Source organism: Periplaneta americana, chromosome 16 (genome assembly GCF_040183065.1).
Source record: "Periplaneta americana isolate PAMFEO1 chromosome 16, P.americana_PAMFEO1_priV1, whole genome shotgun sequence".
NCBI lineage: Eukaryota > Metazoa > Arthropoda > Insecta > Blattodea > Blattidae > Periplaneta > Periplaneta americana.
In genome coordinates this window covers 173,329,683-173,352,588 of record NC_091132.1, presented here as the reverse complement: position 1 = coordinate 173,352,588, position 22,906 = coordinate 173,329,683, and the positions used below count along the sequence as shown (strand labels likewise).

Here is a 22,906-nt window from a genome sequence, read left to right as displayed (position 1 = left end):
ATTATTATTATTATCTAGGACGATCCGTAGTGAAAAAAATATATAGGCCTATAAATAATATAGTCTATATAACGTATTGAAACCATGTTTTAACTTAAAATTTTCAAAATCATCCTACATAGTATTCAAAACTGCATGTCCTTAACCTAAAAAACGCACGAATAATAGTGATACTACTGCGATCATATTGCATCACCCCATTAAAAAGTGCATTTGTTCTTTCTGCAAATAGAGAAAAAATGTACGAGGAATTCAAGCCAAGCAGTCCCCCTATAAAAAAAGGACATTGGTGGCTGCATATCCCATTTACCGCGTACGGTACCTACTTAGAATACTTATGGTTAAAGAGGCAATATTCACCTTCGACAAAGATCCTTCTCTTTTTTATTCGTGCACCTCGTTCTCAAAGTTCTCGTTCAGGTTCATGAACATTCAATTTACTCGTATCTATATTATGCATACTGCAAATTTCCCCATCAATCTCTTAATTGCTCAGTATTTTATAAGTTTACGCTATTATTTATTGCTTTCGGAGTCTCAGCTATAACAATTTTGTCTCAACCATTTTGTGCTTCATTATCGTTATCATTCGTTATTTCTTTATTTTTACATTTTCTGAGTTTAAGTGGGGTTGTAACATTTGTCTTAAAACAAGATGCGACCTGAAGATGTGGCTCGAGCTGTAGCCCTTTACGATGATGGACGCAGTGTACGTTACATTGCAAATGTTATGAATATGGCTAGAAGCACGACCCATGATGCCATAAAACGGTATAGAGAGACCCTAGAATATACCAGAAGACCAGTTTCGGGTCGTCCAAGAGCTACAAATCCAAATGAAGAAAGGTATATGGTGTTGAGAGTTCTTAGGGAGCGCAACCTGCCAGCTACTAGTGTAGCCCAGCAATTTGTTAACATGCATGGACGCCCAATTTCGGCCAAAACAGTTAGAAGGAGGTTGAAAGCAAGTGGACTGATATCAAGTAGACCTGCAACTGGTCCCAGACTTCTCAGGATGCATCGAGTTGAACGACTGCGTTTTGCAAATGATCACAGGGATTGGAGAAATGGACAGTGGAGCTGTGTTCTGTTCACAGATCAGTCCCGTTTCAATCTGTGCTCACCTGATGGACGTGAAAGAGTTTGGAGAAGGAGGGGAGAACGATTTTCACAGTGTTGCATTTCCGAAAATGTGCCGTATGGAGGTGGTGGAGTGATGGTTTGGGCAGGAGTGTGTACGGATGCTCGTACAGAGTTGGTTTTTGTTGAAAATAGAAGACTAACAGCTCATAGGTATATAAATGAATGTTTGGCTGATCATGTTGTGCTATTTGACCAATTTGTAAGCGATAATTTTGTTTTAATGCATGATAATGCACGGCCGCATATTGCCCATGCGGTCGGAGATTATCTCCAAGAACTGGGAATCCATGTTCTTCCATGGCCAGCAAGGAGTCCAGACATGAACCCATTGAACACGTGTGGGACATGCTGGGACGGCGTGTTAAGAATAGACGACCGAGACCAGAATCGTTACAAGAGTTGAGGCGAGCACTGGCGAAGAATGGGAACTTATTCCTCAAGAAGACATTGCTAACCAAATTGAGAGCATTCCAAGACGTATGGATGCAGTTATTCAAGCCAGAGGGGGTAATACCCGTTACTAAAAAGACTTTTTAATGTTTAAGGCACCATAAAATGAAAAAACAGTTAGACCAAACGATGCCATAGTTATACGCCATTTGCAATTTTTTGTAAATTTTCTCATCAGAGATTTTTTTTTCTTCAAATGTTGTCGTATAAGGTGCTAAATGAAACATTATTTTGTTTAAATGGGTTTTGTCTCATTTTCAAATAATTGGCAACAAAATACAAGCAAATATAGAAGTGTCCGGGTTTTTTTTGTCCCTGAGTGTATTTCAGCCGGTTTTGGTTTCAACCTGCCAGTCACCGTAACAATACTTTTCTCGTGAATTATTAGTTATAACTTTTTCAAATATAATTTTAAATAAATATAACTACAGAAAACAAATTATGAATTTAAACTATGCAAAAAATATAAATGTGAACAAAGGAAAATTCCGACACATAATCAAGTGTGTGCTTAAATTCGACAGGCTCATGTCAGTAGATTTACTGGCATGTAAAAGAACTCCTGCGGGACAAAATTCGGGCACATCCAGCGACGCTGATATAACCTCTGCAGTTGCGAGCATCGTTAAATGAAACATAACATATAATCAAGCATGAGGGTGTTAATACAGTTAGGCCAAGTAAAAAGATCTATAAAAAAAGTGCAAAAACACAGCTTGTAACAAAACACATCATTATCTATTAAGTATAAGCCAATTAGCGTAAACTCAGTAAGCTTTAAATCCTGTAAATATGAAGTGAAAAGAAGCATGTTTATAACCAATTAATAGTAATAATAATAATAATAATAATAATAATAATAATAATAATAATAATAATAATGCCAACAAACGAACCTTGAAAACCAAAGGAGAGAGTATGTGCATCTACAAATTATAGATAGTTCTGACATTTAACAGGCATTCCGAGTCTTCTATGATATATACAGCAGGCGAGATCCTACAATTTGGCTAGAACAACATTTCTGGTAGACCACAAATCACAATTAAGATCATAAAAATGTAGTTCATAAACTTTTTAATATGTAGAAAAATTCTCATTCACTGTGTCATCGTTAACCGTAAAAATTACCAAAGACTGCAGCCACGTTATTTTCATTTACTGTCTTGCTTTTATCGCTAGCGACGCAAGGATTTTACACTTGTCGCAACAATGTACTAAACTGTAAAAACTTATCAGCTCGCAACTGTGATTGGTACACGTATCTAAACTTGAAACAGAAATTAATAATAAATTGTATGTCTACAGAATGAAAGATACCTTTAAGGGGTTAGGTACAGCTTAGAGAAGTAACATTTTTGGAAATATTCAACTTTTGTTTTCCTCCATCACTGTATCTTGTACAATAATGAACATTGGTATGTGTAAAACACTGTCCTTCTGCTATACGACAAAAATTTTTTTAAATAAAAAAAAAATATTTATACATATCTTTTTCAAAATTTAAAATTTTGGCACTTCACTGTGCACTGATGAAGAGCTTCCCTCATAACTCATAAAGTTGTTAACTTTATCATATTCTTTCTCTCTTTTATTTTATTGCTGAAACTCAAGTTTATAATATCATGCTCTTTCAATTGCATTCCTTAATAAATAATTTATTTTTCTTATTTTGTGTTAATAGAAAATACAGACATATGACAATTTTTTTAATTAATTAATTCTTTCAGACAATCTATCTAAGACAGAGAAGTAATTTTGCATCATAATGTAAATATGACATGCATAAATTCGCACAAAAAATTTCATCACAATGTTGGATAGTTTTTTATTTACGATGGAAACGTTTCAACAGTACACAGTGAACTGTCAGAATTTTTAATTTTGAGAAATAAAAATTTAATAATAAAAATACTTTTTTTCATATAGCAGAAGGAGAGTGGTTAACACTTATAACTTTTATTATTGTACAAGATAGAGTAATGCAGGAAAAAAAAAGTTGAATATTTCCAAAATTTTACTGCTGTCAGCTGTACCTAACCCCTTAAATCATTATTCTCACATTGTCGCTTTATAATACATCTTTGCAACACACAGCACGCAGTCTGTCTATTTAATTGTTAGAAATTAATAAATCGGCAGTATACAAAATAATGAACTGATTATTGCAATGTCAAGTAATTAGAAGGAATGGCGGCTCGTGAACTTGTGGATTGGGGGAGCTGCAGTAGATTTTGGTACATACAAATTTCACTTCTTGATATCATTACTAATAAGTATAGGACAAAAATAAATGCATTACATATCGAAAAACCAAAACTTCCTGACTTAGTTGGGAGATGTCTGTGGCATCATTTGCCATAATCGCTAAATAAAAACTAATACCATCGATTTAAGTCTGAAATTCAGATCGCCAGACACTCAACAAGCAATCTACCAGTTCATTCTCAATTGTTTTAGAATTACCTTTAAACAGTGGCAAGTTCCAAATGATTTTTGAGAGGCTCGTTTAGATTATTCTCGAAATGTAGCAGCGCACGAAAGCACCAGGGTTCTTCGAATCGTTCTTTCATCATGTCCCCTAAGGGGAAGTTCATATTGGCCACGAATTTCATACAATTAATATTTTTTTAAATAAATTTACGATTTTTTTCTCACTTTTTGAAAATTTGTTCTGTTCGCTTCACTTAATTGCGCAGCAATATTAGTTTTGCTTAACATAACCAATGAAACAACATTTTTCACGTGAGATTGCGAAGATTCGTGCTTTTTAATTTTTAGGACCAAATGTCCTAAATCTGCCACACCACTCCTAGTTCATGCAGCATCACCACCGAAGAGGAGGCAAAGAAAACAAAATACTGAATTTTTTTGTTCACATCCACGTAACCACAAATGCTTAGCGTAAATTTCATTGTTATACTTCCTAACATAAAAATGTACTATTTCGGCAGGATGAAGCTTGAGTAAGATTTAAGTCGGGTAACGGACGACCCTTTAATTTCACTTCATTACATCAATCTTCTCCGGAAAGGTAAGTTGAGAAAAATAAAATTAATATTCTGTAATTCACACACACTCAAGCTTGCACATTTGCACTGGTTAAGTTACGATACTAAGACGTCACACCGAAGCAATACTCAGATATACTGATGGTCAACAATGTTCTAAAACTGGAAAAGAAGTCTCTTTCGTATTTTACGTGCTATATCAAAAGGATTCTACTCGTGCAATCATTTTGAGTTAAGGCAAATATTAGATTCTGCTGGAGGCTGGATATATACGTAATAATAAGGCAAAAGACAATATTAATTTCGTTATATTAACTCGATAAGATTCTACAACAATAAGTATGTGAAAAGAAAAGAAAAATGGTGTTATTAAGTTTCAAGGAAATACAGAATCCATTTGACGTAGCATTACAATAGCGGTGTGGGAGTGGAGGAAAGATCTTCCCTTGTGGCCTGGCTCTGCAAGTCACTGCAGCGAAATATGGGTTTTAAACAGCGGCAGTTTCCCTCTGCTTCCCTTCACCTCTCTACCCCCTGACCATGCAAGACACACTCTCTTACGAGCTGTCCCACCCTGCAGATACCAGGACGACTTTGAATGGTGTCAATTCCAGTACAGTCGACGCGCAAAAAGATTCTGCATAAGATAATAGTACATATTCGCGGCTAGATCAAATATAAAGCAATTTACCAATAAAAGCTGTAACAATTCTTCTACAAGTTAAAATAAATATTATTTCTATTTTCCTGTCAAACAGGGAGTGTTTCAGCTCCGCAGCTCTTATGGACGAGCCGCCCCTGATTAGGAGGAAGTTCGATCACCCACAAACAACTCCCTGAGTTAATCCGTCACGAAAGTTTCCTCGCTTCATTTTATTCCAGTTTCCTCTGTCTGAGAAATCGCAAAACGACAACAAAGAATGTGGCAATATCAAACGGATCAATTTCAGACGCATTGTTTCTAGCGGAACTTTAATATAAAGATTTAACCTCAACTACAAACAAGTTATCAGCACGTAATTTCACCAGTGTTGCCAACACATCACAGTCTATCACCTGGCAATCCGTCAGAATCCGTCAAAATTAAAAAAAAAAAGAAAAAAATAGACCCACACAACATATCTATATACAAATGAAAGCAAATAATAACACAACTTCTTTAACAATCTTGATTAAAATAATAATAATAATTCATCCACATTATCTGCCTCTAGTTCTACAGCTGAAGTGCTTTGCTGGCCTACGCTCCCCCAAACATTAAACAATTACAAATGACAGCAGCTAAAAAAGTCAAAGGACGATGTAAATAGTAATTTCCGCCAGAAAATCCGTCACTCGTCAATTCCATTTTTTCCCGTCCGCTACATTGAAATTCCGTCACTTTTGACGGAATTTCCGTCCAGTTGGCAACAGTGAATCTCACTTGCAGACGATCAAGTCAGATTATCTCAAGACACTTGGGAAAATTTTAGAACATGGATTGCACCTACCAAATTATGTCTTAAAATACTAAAAAGAGCAGATTTGTCTGCGTTTGTCGAATGCATTGAAATACCAATAAAGTAGCACTCATGAGGCAGCTAAGCCTGGGGATAATGCAACAATCGTTCTTCCTCTGACACATATCGTCAAGTGAGATGTAACTTATTGCCTGATTATAGATGTAGGCCATAACAGCCATAACCTCAATCACGGGCAATAAAACATAATTGCACATAATAGGCACTATAACGATAGTCACCGCTGTCAATGTAATGAAATACAATTATTCAACATATCCTTATATGAAACACAGTCTGTCATATCGGCATAATTCTATGTTACTTGTAATAATTATACTTTCTACTCATAATATAACTATTTAAGTCTATAATAATAAATTATTCACCTACATACCAGTATCACTGCAGTCTCCATGTTACCAGAAGCAGTGATGTAAATTCACACACGGGCTTCTTCAATCAGATGTTAATTGTTCAGGTAATTAATTAGTATAACACTTTAAATATGTCGAGAAGTTCACAAAACAGAACTGCAACACTTATTTTGTTAACTCACTAGCACGTTCTTTTTTCAAACGAAGCCGATCGCTACATCCAATAACTTTCTAAATTAACAAGCACACATAAGACAGAAGTGAACAACAATAACGAAATTAAATAAGTTAGCAATCAATTTAAATTAAAAAGGTCACAAAATATGTAAAATATGAAACTGCTACGTATAGGCTACAGTCAATTACAGAACTTGCACAAAATCCGCAAATAGCTAGAAAAAGTCAGCCGGCAACGATCGGCCATGCTCACAGCCCTCTTGATCTGTGTAAACATTTATTCTAAATGCTACTGTATAAGAGAGCTACGTCAGATGGCTTTGGATCTAGAGGAAAACCTGTTGGTGTGGGAACAGTATTGTAAAGTAAAACCTGTACTAGACTGTGGTGAAACTACTGATAATAAAAACTAATTACGTCCTATTGAAGAAGCGGATATTGCACTTTCTCCCGACTTATTACTAGATTAATATCAGCGCCTTTATCCATTAGGATTCTCACGATATCCACATTACCTTCTTTTGCAGCAGCGAGTATTGGACTTTCACCAGACTTATTACACACATTAACATCAGCGCCTTTATCCATTACAACATCAACATTACCTCCTTCTGCAGCAGCGAATATGGGACTTCCACCAGACTTATTACACACATTAACATCAGCGCCTTTATCCATTACAACATCAACATTACCTCCTTCTGCAGCAGCGAATATGGGACTTTCACCAGACATATTACACAATAACATCAACGCCTTTATACTTTAGGAGTCTCACAACATCAACATTACCTCGTTTTGTAGCAGCGAATATGCGACTTTCGCCAGACTTGTTACACACATTAACATCAGCGCCTTCATCCATTACAACATCAACATTACCTCCTTCTGCAGCAGCGAATATGGGACTTTCACCAGACATATTACACAATAACATCAACGCCTTTATACTTTAGGAGTCTCACAACATCAACATTACCTCGTTTTGCAGCAGCGAATATGGGACTTTCACCAGAATTATTACACACATTAACATCAGCGCCTTTATCCATTAGGAGTCTCACAATATCCACATCACCTCCTTCTGCAGCAACAAATATGGGACTTTCACCACACTTACTACACACATTAACATCAACGCCTTTATCCATTAGGAGTCTCACAACATCAACATTACCTCCTTCTGCAGCAGCGAATATGGGACTTTCACCAGACTTATTACACACATTAACATCAACGCCTTTATTCATTAGGAGTCTCACAACATCAACATTACCTCGTTGTGCAGCAGCGAATATGAGACTTTCACCAGAATTATTACAAACATTAACATCAACGCCTTTATCCATTAGGAGTCTCACAACATCTTCATTACCTCGTTTTGCAGCAACGAGTATGGGACTTTCACCAGACTCGTTACACACATTAACACTAGCGCCTTTATCCATTAGGAATCTCACAATATCCACATGACCTCCTCCTGCAGCAGCGAATATGGGACCTTCACCAGACTCGTTACACACATTAACATCAGCGCCTCTATCCATTAGGAGTCTCACAATATCCACATGACCTCCTCCTGCAGCAGCGAATATGGGACTTTCACCAGACTCGTTACACACATTAACATCAGCGCCTCTATTCATTAGGAGTCTCACAGTATCCACATGACCTCCTCCTGCAGCAGCGAATATGGGACTTTCACCAGACTTGTTACACACATTAACATCAACTCCTTTATTCATTAGGAGTCTCACAGTATCCACATGACCTCCTCCTGCAGCAGCGAATATGGGACTTTCACCATACTTGTTACACACATTAACATCAACTCCTTTATTCATTAGGAGTCTCACAACATCCACCTTACCTTGTCTTGCAGCAGCGAATATGGGACTTTCACCAGACTTGTTACACACATTAACATCAACTCCTTTATTCATTAGGAGTCTCACAACACCTACCTTACCTTGTCTTACAGCTGCGAATATTGGACTTTCTCCAGACTCGTTACACACATTAACATCAGCGCCTTTATCAATTAGGAGTCTCACAACACCCACCTTACCTAGTCCTGCAGCATCGAATGTTAGACTTTCACCACGCTCGTTACGTGCATTAATATCATTGCCTTTATCCATTAGGAGTCTCACAATATCCACATTACTTTCTTCTGCAGCAACGAATATGGGACTCTTACCAGACCTATTACACACATTAACATCAGCGCCATTATCCATTAGGAGTCTCACAACACCCAAATTACCTTGTCTTGCAGCAGCGAATATGGGACTTTCACCACGCGCGTTACGTGCATTAATATCATTGCCTTTATCCAATAGGAGTCTCACAATATCCACATCACCTCCTTTTGCAGCAGCGAATATGGGACTTTCAACAGACTTGTTACACAAATTAACATCAGCGCCTTGATCCATTAGGAGTCTCACAACACCAACATGACCTCGTTCTGCAGCAGCGAATATTGGACTTTCACCACGCACGTTACAGGCATTAACATGAGCGCCTTGATCCATTAAGAGTCCCACAACACCCACATGACCTCGTCTTGCAGCAGCGAACATTGGTATCTCACCATAAATGTTACACGGATTAACATCAGCGCCTTTATCCGTTAGTAGTCTCACAACATCCACATTGGCTTGTTGTGCAGCAGTGAATATTGGGCTATTGTCTAGCTCGTCGTCATATGCATTAACATCAGCGCCACTTTCTATTAGGAACTGCACAACGTTCACATGGGAACCAGATATTGCAAAATGCAAAGGAGTTCGTTTCCACGCATCATTTGTATTAACGTCTGCACCTTTCTTAATTAGCAACCTCACCGTTTCTAGGTGACCTTTCTGAGCAGCCCATGACAAAGGTGTTCTGTTATACGAGTCTTTTATTTCTAGACGCTCTTTGGTAGTAGTAAATGCGGAAGTCCTCTCAGATAGTGGAAGATAGTGGTCGACAGCCCACAGAGGAGCACTTTTCTTTATAATTCCTTCTGTTTCTTCAGCCTCGAGCAAAAATTCCACCAGCTTTACTTGTCCCGCAAGAGACGCTTTGTGTAACATTGTGGCAATAATTTTAGGTGTATGCAAATTCCCATCTATGTACATCGTAAAGGGGCGATTCACACATAAGCCACTTTTAATCAATAACTTTGCAATATTAATATATCCATGTAAAGCAACACTTTCCAACACTCTACACAAAAACTCTCCACACTCTTCACCCTTGATCAACTGCATAGTGAATATCATGTCACTACTTTCAGCATGACTGCCGAGCAGCATGTCAACAGCTGACCACGCTTGTATCTTGTCAGCAAGTGTCAGTGGTCGCCAGTGAAACACTTCATCTTCAGTTCTACAATCACAATGATTTTGCAATAATAGCGCCATGATTTCACACACAGCTTTATTATCACTTTCACTATGACTGATAACTGCCAAGTGCAAGGGTGTCCTCCCACCCTTATCCTTTCCATTCATGTCACATTCGGGGGATAAAAGTAATTCCTCAACAGAATGTTTGTCTTTATTCAGGATGGCAGTATGCAATTTAAATCCTTCTGCCAGGATCCTATCAAAAAACTGTCTCACGATTATGAACTCTTCTCTAAACAATATCTCTTTTATATGATCTCTTTCATCTTCGAAATTCTTTGTGAACCACTTCGCGGCAAAGAACTCCATAAATGTTCTGTGAATGAACATTGCTGTGGAATTTACTATTTGAACAACTATTCCACTCTTCTCATTTCCGTTTCTAAATCGGTCCTGGAAACCTTCAACTCGTTTCATAATATTCTTGGAGGAGTGTAGATGTTTAAGGTCTTCCGTTTTTAATAGGGAATGTAAGGCACATGCCATGTGATCTTTCTCAAACTTTTTCCAGTGCGACTGTAGAAAATCACGCATCGCCGGATTACTTTCATCTGCTAGGCTCTTGTCACGAACAAAAATATTCCACTTTCTATTCACGAATCTGTTATACAGTTCCAACAAATCCAGTTTGCGGTCAACGTTCATCTCACTTGACTTACAAAAATCAGAAGCTTCACTGCGAAATACTTCAGCCAACATGTGAGTCTGCAGAGGAATTTCTGTGAATTGGCCAAGTTTGTCATTCAACATATTCCCTGTCACTTCCAACAAATTGGAAATAAATATGTCTATGTTATATGGACCATCACTTATATCATTCCAAAGCTTGGCAAGGAAATCACGTTGATGCTCTTTTGTGAAAGGCTGCAGTTCAAATGGTAGACAAGAGAAATTTTCTTCCAGCCTGTCCTTCATTAAAGAACGAGAAGTGATCCAAAGCTGCTTAAATTTGTCGTTGATGATAAGCTGCCTTAACATGTGCAACACAATCTCTGTATAATCCGGGCTTATCTCATCAAACCCATCTATCAGTATCACAATATTGCCACCATGATCTAACGCATGTTTGAACAGTGACTTGGCGAAGTCACTCTTGAACTTTCCTGCTCGCAACAGAAATTCAACTACAGAATCTCCACAATTACTCAGGTAATCAGTGTGCTCATTCAGAACTACAGTGACCACCCAACATGCAGGTTCACGTCGCTTGAATTCCTGGGCTAAATTCACAACTTCTGTTGATTTTCCCATTCCAGGGTGAGCCACAAGCAACTTGACCTTGTCAGAGATCAGCATGACTTCCTGCAAGCTTCTTATCGAGGTTTCATCCAGTATGTGAGACCTAATATAGGATATACTGCCTTTGGACTGTTTCCAAATAAAGCCAGTCTCTTCTTTATGAAGCCAATGGACTCGTTCAAATACGTTTTTGGCCTTCTCGAAATCCTCTTTTCCTCGAATCACAAAACAGCGACACACACATTCTTCAGAATGTTTCGTTTCATCAAATATCTCTACTACTATCGTAGGCAGGACAATTTTCCTCAGAGCCTGCAGTGAAACTCCACTTACAACCAAGCAGTCCCGTTCATCAGAAAAGATTGTCTCACTCAAGATTGTCTCACTCACATGTTGCCTAGTAAAAAACTTACGAGGTATGTAATGTTCACTTTGTTGAGTGAGTTTATCTCCAATGCTTTCCACATTTCCAAAGACCAATTGAGTTACAATTTCAGCATTCGCTACTATGTCGAAGGTTTTGTCGTCAACTAATGTGTTAAGTGTGATGGTCTCACCTTGAAAACTTATTTTGCAATCTAATACTTGTTCTTTTGACTCCTCATTCAGTTGCCTAAAATGAAACTCGTCTTTGTGACTGAGACATTCGAATTCCCTCCCATTCTCACAGTCATCAATCACAACAAGGGTCTTTCCTGAACCTACACTGGTGATGACCTTTTCTATTATTTCAACCCAGCCATCAATTACAAGCACATCACATCCAGGCCATCGACCCCACAATGCCAACACTTCACTCATTCTATCCTCCAACACGTTGGCGTCTACCAGAATCTTCTTGTCAACGCTTTGGTGAACTTTGAGACAAGTGAGAGCATTAGAATTCTGAACTCTCAGAAGTCCTCCGCCTTCCGGTAACCACTGTCTAAATAAATTCAACTCTCTTTCATCAAACTGCAGATTAAAATTTGCGAGCTGATCTATTTTTGCTTTATTTAAGTCATCAACACTGCACTTAACTATATCCTTCCAAAACTGAACATTTTCCGTGAGGTAAGAACCAGGGCCTTCCATCCAGTTCGTTATATTAGTCAGAAATGTCTGGAACTGAGAATCCGTCCCCAATGCCCTAAGAAGTTCAGTTCTGATTAAGGACTCAAGCTCCTTCTCACTTGCTTGTTCTGTATATAACCTGAACTGATGGAGGAACTGGTTGAACTCAGGCTCATTGCTTAACTCGGGAAAGTCATTTTCAGATAATCGTATGCATTTTTCTCCTGTCATGAGAACATTCAGGGCATCAGTATCAACAGCTTCACCCACAGCCACAACAGCATTTGTGTAAACAACAAACTGCACATCGCTGAATGCACCCCACCGTTGTAGGTCAGTTTTCTGTCCCCAGGCATTCTTGAGATCGCAGTAAGAACTGTAGTGGTCCTTCATTCTGAAGACTTGGCGTACTGTGTATAATCTCTTTTTTTCCGAGACTTGTGGCCCTAGCTTATGTTTCAACTGTACAAAAAATGTTTTGTCTCCAATGCCCAACACTAAATCATCGAACTTTCCAGCTGCATCCATGTTGGAGGCAATATGGAAGCCTTTTCTCTCGTTGATCAGTCTAAGGAAGAGAAGTCCAGCCATTTTGACTTCATACATAAACCCTTCATTCCTGCAGGCTCCACCTGTCTTCTCGTAACCCTGTAAATATACAAAACATAAGCAGTATCTGCGTGAGATGCCTTAGACTCACTGCTATTACGTGTATAATCTAATTGTTACATGAAGTCATATAGCTAATGTGGCAAGTGCCAATGCCTATGTCCCTATAAGTTCAGTAAGTGCAGCCCTATGGAGTTGGCGAAACAGAGCACAAGCTGGACACCCCCAGCCTTGGAAGAGAACCACCAATGAACATCACTCACCTCAGACTCACACTTCATCGGAGGGAATGTAACTGGCTCCTCTGTTTCCTCCATTTTTATTTCCGATTTCAGATCACAGCTGGGGTCCATGCTGGGTGCCGTTGTCCCACAAGCAAGAGGATTCTGGAAGAGACAGATTATAACAAATCCTAAAGTCATATAACAAAATATTATATAACAGGCATCCTCAACTGACAGTAGTGCTAGTTAAGTGCAGCACCTCGCCTGCTGTGTAGCGATGGCTGTGCAGGCGCATGGCCACAGTTCGTTCTCCACAGTACACAGTTGCGGATCAGAAATGTCAGAAGAAGGGATGTCCGATAGGCCATCCACGCCATTGAATTTGTTATTATGGGAAGAGTCATTTCTATTTGCTGGAAAGTCGGGAGTGCCCACGTGTTTGGTTCGTTGTGAAAATCTGAATAACTGAAGGAATTTCAACCTACGACGATATTATTCGTCCTATCACTCAAATGATTATGAAATATATAAGGGAGAAGAATGAACCACTCTCATCCAACAATTACTAATAACTGATGTGTATTATAATAATAATAGTAATAATAATAATAATAATAATAATAATAATCAACTAAACATTACACATTCTTTTCCAAACTCTATGGGTATAAAAGTAACTAATTTTTGGAATTCGTTATCTTAAAGTAAGTGTAATAAGCTCATTTGGCATTTACTATGTTTCTAGAAAGGATAGATGTTTATTAGGTATACTGTTCAGGAAAACAATTCTCTTATATAGGCTGTAGTTTGATGGAGAATAAGTACTGAATATAGTTTATTAATTTTTATTAGTTGAGAGAGGAACATAGGTTAAGGGTCTTTGAGAATAAAGTGCTTAGGAAGATATTTGGGGCTAAGAGGGATGAAGTTACAGGAAAATGGAGAAAGTTACACAACACAGAACTGCACGCATTGTATTCTTCACCTGACATTATTAGGAACATTAAATCCAGACGTTTGAGGTGGGCAGGGCATGTAGCACGTATGGGCGAATCCAGAAATGCATATAGAGTGTTAGTTGGGAGGCCGGAGGGAAAAAGACCTTTAGGGAGGCCGAGACGTAGATGGGAAGATAATATTAAAATGGATTTGAGGGAGGTGGGATATGATGATAGAGACTGGATTAATCTTGCACAGGATAGGGACCGATGGCGGGCTTATGTGAGAGCGGCAATGAACCTCCGGGTTCCTCAAAAGCCAGTAAGTAAGTAAGTTGTACACATTTGTGGCCTTTATTTTGATCTTATAATTTGGTTAACGGTTGTTTAAAAAGGAATAACACAAAATTGGAGAAACTGTTTCTAGCTTGAGGAACAAAATGGGTCGTTAAACTCAGTGTATTATTTGGCTGATTTCAACATATCTAATGTGCTCCGTTTGATTACTAATTTGCCAGAAGACATTAATAATTGAATGTTTCAAATTCTTTAAGTTATAGGATAAATTTTATTACCGTAAACTGGGGTTACATTGAATACAGAGGAAACTTTGACCATTTTTTCAGAAAATCGTATTTAGGTTTCTACATGCTGCACTTGTTATAGGTGGAGGTAAATTTGGTATGAGACAGGGGCGTATTTTGCGGGCTACCGGCCCAACTGTAATTTCAATGACGAAGTCATCAAAGTATTTTCGTCCCAATCAAGACGTCTAGAATTCGCATATAAATAGGTAAGGAATTTTATTATAGGGATTTTAAAATATATTTTGCGTAATAATAGGGTCAGCGGTAGCCCAGACCCTTAAACCATTATACGCCACTGGTATGAGAATGATTTTATGATAATTTACATTCATTGTAATCACATTCACAGACACTTCAATACACTAAAGGACAACAAACTGCCCAGCAAAAATTTACAGAATTTCATTACGGCCGAGTGAGGAATGCTGTTTGAGAGAGAGGGTTAGCAAGAGGGTGAGGTATTGTAACTGTATGTAGGCTTTAACCACGCAGATAAGGAGTCGAATAAGAGAGCGTAACAAGAGGGTGGGGTATACTAAGGTATGAAGTATGAAGGTTTAAATGCGCAGGTAAAGGGTCGAATACCAATACTTTTCAAGTTAATGGCACCAGTGTGAGTTCAGTGACCAAGATGTTTCAATGCTGTTACAGAACATTGCCGAAAGTTACATCGAAGATATTCCACAGAAACAGCGTATTATGTGGGACTTGAGCGCAACAAACGGGGTATTTTATAAAGGCGTTATATATGACATGTGTAGGGACCGGACAAAAAAAGCGTAATAAACGGGCGTCTTGTCGAGGTTTTACTGTATATTAAATAAAAAGATTTGTCTTTATATCAAGTACAATAAAATAAAAATATTTTAGACCAAACTAAATAAGAGTGTAAGAGAAATACCGTAGAGAAACTGTTGTAGGATATCCAGTAGGCTATTAACAAATATCTTACTATAATAATACCGGACAGCGTTATACTAGTAGCATTGGCGTGAGTGAGAAATATCGCGGATCTGACATCTAGCACAGAGGAATGGAATTACGTCCACATATACAAATATTAACATAGCGGGATTCGGACTATTGTTTAAAACATGAGTTACTAATGTAACTTAAGAAATGTTGAATAATATTTAATGTAAAATTATTATCTTATATCAAAGCTGCATATTATGAGAAATATTGCATCCTTCATATTACTTTCCGTAATTAATTGTTACATATTTTTTCTTTGGTTTACCGAGACAATATCAATCTGATATAGGAATTAATTTACAGTAATGTTTTATAGACGCATTGCTGACAACTGCAAAGATAAAATTGATAGTAATCTGATACTTGTAATAATTAGTAAAGGCATGAGGACAACAACAAAACTTAATTTGATAAAACCTTAAAATCCAATACATTTTAACATTTATTCATTTATTAGGTGTAAATAAAAAAAACTAATTTGTATTTTTCTATCAATACAAAGAAGAAGGAATTAGGCCTAATAAAGATGTTGGAATGTTGTTGACTCACGTTTTATGAACTGTCGCAAATCGAAAGTACGATTTGGAGCAATTTGTAATGCTGCAATTGTCACAATTATAAACAGCACATATACACCCTGACATTTTAACACAGCATTAATTAATAAAACTATTAACAAGCCCAGCAACAATATACATTGCAGTTGAATACAGGTTGTTTCGCGAGTATCTCCACACCGGCAGGTAGGTAGCAGCACCAGCGTCTTTCGCACGCAAAACTGCTAGCTGTCCGGTATTATAGTAAGGTATTTGCTATTAACTTACACACTAATGAACAAATCGTGGGAAAGCGACTTCTATGTTGACATCAAATATAGAACGATCAATAAGAATGTACTAATGGAGTAATTTTTACTCAAACACAGATGAACAACCGAACATACGTGTTTGTTCCCACATATGATCAAAGCTTTGTTTTTGATATGACTCCCAGCAGCTCCTCAGTCCAAGTCAGTCAGATTATCAGTTTAGTTTAATTGCTGGTGTAAGGAAGGAGAATGTGATCAACATCTCTTAATTAACAACAGTTCCTACTAGTTCTGCAAAACATAACATCCTGCACGAGAATTTAATAGTAATAAGAGTAGGTAAACTAATGACTAGAAATGAAATATGAGTTTATATTTACATCTATTGAAGGATTTGCTTCTTCCATATCCGAGTCATGAAATAATGATCCTACAGCCAATACATCGTCCTCGGGTTCCATCTTGATTTCAGTCATCATAACTGAAAGAATATTATCAGACAGTTGAATATATTAAAATGGTATCCATGAGGGACCAGATCCCTTGTCAAACGTGGTAGCATGCAAAACATTTCGATGTCACCTAGATTAACAATATAGTTCAAGCCTTGCTCATAAAATCACTTCAAATATAATCAAACAAGGATACGAAACAGCAAGCTGTGAGCTGTTGAATAGAATGAACCACAGCCCTCTTGACGTAAAGCTATAATATCTAGGAAACAATGTTTGCACTACGACCACAGACAACCAGTTACATTACAGTGTTAAAATTCGTTAACCATTGATAACACCCAAACACGGTTTGCACATTTGTCTTGATGCCCAACGACGCAAGTAAAACAAAGAAACTAAAAGAAGGAAGAACCAGAAACTTGTTTAGATATACATAAATAAATAATTGGTTAGATATACATAAATAAATAATCGGTTAGATATACACAAATAAATAATCGGTTAGATATACATAAATAAATAATCGGTTATATATACATAACTAAATAATCGGTTAGATATACATAAATAAATAATCGGTTAGATATACATAAATAAATAATCGGTTATATATATACACACAAATAAATAATCGGTTATATATACACAAATAAATAATCGGTTATATATACACAAATAAATAATCGGTTAGATATACATAAATAAATAATCGGTTAGATATACATAAATAAATAATCGGTTAGATATACATAAATAAATAATCGGTTAGATATACATAAATAAATAATCGGTTATATATACACAAATAAATAATCGGTTAGATATACATAAATAAATAATCGGTTATATATACACAAATAAATAATCGGTTATATATACATAAATACATAAAAAGTTATATATACATAAATAAATAATCGGTTAGATATACATAAATAAATAATCGGTTTTATATATATATATATATATATATATATATATATACATAAATAAATAATCGGTCATTAATCCACTGACTTTTTGTGGGAGTCCCACGCAGGTCTTGCTACTGCCAACATAAACATGATCTTAGGAATGCAATTTGTGTAAAGGAATGTCCTTTATTTTACCCAGTTTTGCAGAATTGCCTTTGCGTTTGCAACACAATTTCCTCCCTTCCTAGAATTAGCTCACAACTTGCTTTTATCGAACTGTCCTTCAGTTCGGTTATAGTTAGTGACGTTACTAGAAACTTATCAGCAGCTTTCTTAATGGTACTCCTCTGCAATTTCCAGCTTAACTGCATTGCAGAAGGAACTGCAGAATGGCACCACGGCATTCACCGTCAATTGTTTCTTTGAGGTTCTTCCCCAATTTGGTAGGAGTGATGAACCCTGGTCTTCAACACTGAGGGCAGTGTGAATGGGAAATTTTTAACAGGGCGTCATCACAACTTCAGTGATATTCACTTTTTTTTATTGATTCGAACACTACTTACGTTAGCCGAACGTTTAGTTCTAGAATGGCGTCACCGCTGTTATTCTCCACAGTTTGATTGACAAATGAAGTTAACGACTTTTTAAAATAAGGCATCAGTCTGGAATCATACCATTTTAAAACTGATTTGACGGTCACTTCCTATTCCTCCTTGCTCATTACCTTCTACAGTGAAGCTGTATTAAAACTTCAGTTACAAGTTTGGAAGCCCACAGGTTGCACTTGTGCGCAATGGAACCTGAAAATTAAGTCCCCACACTTGATAAGAATGTTCCCAACATTGTTTACATTAAGCTGAACTCTTCCAAAGTTGTCGACTTATTTATTCACTTGAATCACTAATGTTCACTGACCACTTATTCCCATTAATCTAATTTATATATTTTCAGGCGAAGTAGTTTATACAGGTTTATTATATTTCCATTCCCATTTTTTACTATATTTTTATCACTACTTACTTATTATCACGCACTAGTTATTATTTGTATCTTATCCATTTCCACTATTCTTCCCTTGCCTTACCGTCTTTTCTGTCACCATCACCATTTTCACTTTATCACTTCCCTATGTTTTGTCACTCATGCACCAACCTCTTAAGTTATAACTTTTCTGTCCCTTAATTCTTCCCACTGACGTACTACTTTTCGGTGTCGCTAATGTTACTTCATCCCTTCCAGTTCTTGCAGAATCTTGACTTCTTATCTTAGTTTCTTTTTCAGCTCCCGATCCCATTTGTAAATGCTGACCCATATTTGCTCTTCCAACTGGATTCACTGAACTAATTAACTAACATACTGAAATATTCAACTTCTCGATATCACATGACTCAGTGAAATTACAGACACGCATCACTAAACGGGAAGGGTGGCCTGGGGTATTTTCTGCACTTTTCAACGCACGGCTTTAAAAATAAGCTCTTTTCTCAGGATTTTCGCTTTTCACCCCCATGTTACTGACACCAAACAAAAGGCAAGGAATGCGGGCAAAGGTAAGGGGTGGGTAAAGTGCGATTCAGTAATAATATTTTCCACTACACGTAAATCAATTTGGATGGGGTCATAAAATCCCCAGCGTCATCATTCTAGACTTAAGTGACCTGTGTGAGAAGTTTCCGACAAAACTTTAAAATACTGTTGTTCAATAAGCTGCATTTCGTCATGGGTTATATAGTATGTCTCAAGGATAAGGGTTAGTTGAGGGGATAATTATATAAGTGACGTGAGTAGTGTGATAAGTTTTCATTGATTCAAGTACGTTTAATCTCGTGAGCGTAGTGTGGGAAGTTATCGAAGTTTCACTAAAAAAAAATATAAAAAAAATTCACTCAGCTCATAAACGCACAATATATTAAGCCACATTTGAATGTATGGCTAGATCATTTAAAACAGTCTCACATATAAATTACCATCATCACCCCTTAAGAACCTTTCCCCATCTTAACGTTTCCAAATTCCTTAAAACTATATCAGCCCACTTACATTTTTAAAGTCAACAATGACGTAGCTTGTAAGGGTAGCCATACTGAGTCCAATAAACTACTTCATGATCAGCAGGCGACATATCCCATCCGATGCAATTACGAAATTAAGAATTTATTATTACGTAACACATTCAAGTTGTAACTTCGCAGGAAATAGTTTCCAACACTCACTTCTTTTCCACAAGGACCCTGATATACCTTTTCGTAATAGTAATAACAGTAGATAACCTAAAGGCAAAAATTAAAAAATTGATTCTACCACATCTGAGTCACCAAATGATTGTACAATCACCAAATCGTCCTCGGGTTCCGTCTTGATTTCATCAGTAACTGAAAGAATAGTGTAAGAAAGTTAGTCTAACTGTTTGCACAAACAGTTTAGTTAAAATGAATCATATGGCCAGCCTTACTGTGAGTCAATTTCACAAGTGTTCATATTAACCCACTGCTATCAATTGTAAAAATATATATGTATATAGGCTATATACTTTATTTGAAACAATCAAGCTACAAAAGTTGCCCACCTACAAGTTTAAAGATATCATTAGTGAAATGAAAATTGTATCAGGCTGTTAAGGCTAGAAATACACAATTATTATTAAATGTATTCCAGTGTATTCTTGTTTAGAACGGAACGAAAATCATATTTTCGAAACTCCTTCAAAGGCAAAATAAATCCACCAAACTTCTAAATATGGCTAGCCTCGAAAATTAAACCTAAAATCACGAACATAATTATATGCCTCAAATAATTATACGAAAAGAATACGAAATCATAGATAGACATAATCATCTTGTGACGAAACCAACAAAAAGAAACTTCAATTTCGATTACTGCTCTTGCATCTAACAGTTACATTCCACGGGATTTATCTTGGATTTAATGCCTGTAATAAATAACATTTCCACGCACTCATTTCCTCAGTATGATGAATTGCATATAATAGAAGTTGAATATGACTATCTTACAGTGCATTTCTTCATCATGAATCTTCTTAAGGACTTACAGCCCTTAGAAAGGGATCAGAATGGAACTCTTTAAATAAAGAACATCCATTGAAGTGTATACAACTTGATGATGATGAACACAACTATAAAGGAGGAGCGGATTTTCAAAACACTACGAGATCAAATGAAGTTATTTCTGTCGTGCATTTTTGAAATATAACTCTATATAGAACTGTCATGCATTGGCTTGAGAACGTTCTATAAATCACTATAATCTTTCGTTAAAATAACTATTATGAAAATGGACAAGGATCACTTTGAAAATAACTCCTCAATTAAGCAGTTTTGTCCCAGGAAGATAATAATTAATATAAAACATCGCTCACAGCCCCTTATATCCAAGTACCGTATGTATTATTTCTTAAATTATTACTCTATGTATTTCCTTAAATGCGTCCGCCTTCGTGGCTCAGTTTCCACTCGGCTTACAATGACTGAAAAGTCAGGTTCGGATCCTGGTGGAAACCTATTTGCGCTGGACAAAACCAATGTTAAGTATTTAACTAGGGATTTTTTTGGTAATTTCCTAGAAGACGGGCAAAATCCAACATGCCTGACGAAAACTACCAAAACGTTCTGCCAACTATGAAGTTCAAATGTCACCAAACATTACAAAATCAAAGATGGAAAATTAAACATATATTCATAATTTTAAGAAAGAAAAAGCCTTTCAAAAAATGAAAATATGTTTAATTTTTCATCTTTGATTTTTATGGTGTTTGGTGGCATTTGAACTTCATAGTTGGTAGTACTTTTCTGGCAGTTTTCGCCCGCACTTTACCCCCACAAATCACTAAAACAATATTTTATCACCTAATCAAACAAAATTCAATCCTCATTGACGTCTTCAAAGACAACCACTTCACTTGCATTATGACACAGGCTTCAAGGCAATCTGAACTTAAAGCATGCAGCCAACAAAGAACTAAACCACCACTTTGTCGTACAGTTAAGTTCACATAACTAAACCATGTATTTACACAAAATGAAATTCTCTTTGAACTCATATTACACCTTAACTTGTATGAAGAATTCAATGAACAATTCCTTGGAATCACAGGAACAGTTTTCTCGTCAACAATCGATACAATTTTTATTCACCAGCGAAAGAACTGAACCAAAATCGACATAAAATGTAATACTCTGTTCTATGTTCACACATCTTTCACAAATATCATAAAATGACAAACTTTCAATAGGTTTACCCATCAGACACAATTTAACACCACTCACGTCAAACAACCAAGAACAACTTACTGACGTCATTATCCATTCAAAATTAACGAAAATTCTAGAACACATGATGACAACTATAACCACTGAAATCGAAGGAAAATCATAAAATGACAAACTTCCAATAGCTTTAGCCAGCAAAACAGCATAACACCACTCACTTCAAACAACCAAGAACAATTAACAACGTCATTACCCATTCAAAATTAACGAAAATTCTAGAACAAATGACAACTATAACCAATCAAATTGAAACATCATCAATGCGACACCTCGTATAAAAACCTAGAACTAACATATAAAAGTCACTAAAAATCACTAACATTTAACTCTAAAGTAAAAAAGTTGGTAATACTTAGTACATCCAACCAGGTGCCCGTCTTCTATGAAATTACCATTTTTTTTCTCTGCATTATTTGACGATCATAGTATGACCATTATAATAGTATTACCCAAAATGTTGTCTCCGTGTAGTAGTATCAGGCAGAATGCCAGTCACAGTCAGGCAGTCGCAGTTCGCTTGAAGTGTGGAAGGACACACCAGGGAAAACTTCGCAGGAAACTTAATGCTATGCTACACAGCTGAATCGAAAGATGCCAGCACGCTGATGAATAGCAATTCTGCTCCCGGGACCAAATGATAATTATGGTACAATGATAATTCCGTAAAAATATTTCTTAATTGTAACTTACCCAAATAATAAATATACGATCTTGATACAGGGAACAATTCAATAATGAAAATATCGCCATTTTGTAACGAACA

At 36.7% G+C, this 22,906-nt stretch overlaps 1 protein-coding gene across 1 annotated transcript; it reads right to left on the bottom strand.

Annotated features, from left to right (window-relative positions):
- Nucleotides 1-4,571: 4,571 nt before the first annotated feature.
- On the bottom strand, nt 4,572-22,890 carry LOC138691954 (uncharacterized). The gene is made up of 4 exons (XM_069814625.1): nt 22,834-22,890; nt 16,869-16,969; nt 13,220-13,342; nt 4,572-12,995 (listed from the first exon to the last, which is right to left on the bottom strand). The coding sequence occupies exons 2-4, from the start codon at nt 16,965-16,967 to the stop codon at nt 7,581-7,583; spliced, it is 5,637 nt and encodes a 1,878-aa protein (XP_069670726.1). The 5' UTR covers nt 16,968-16,969; nt 22,834-22,890; the 3' UTR covers nt 4,572-7,580.
- Between the last annotated feature and the right edge of the window lie 16 nt (nt 22,891-22,906).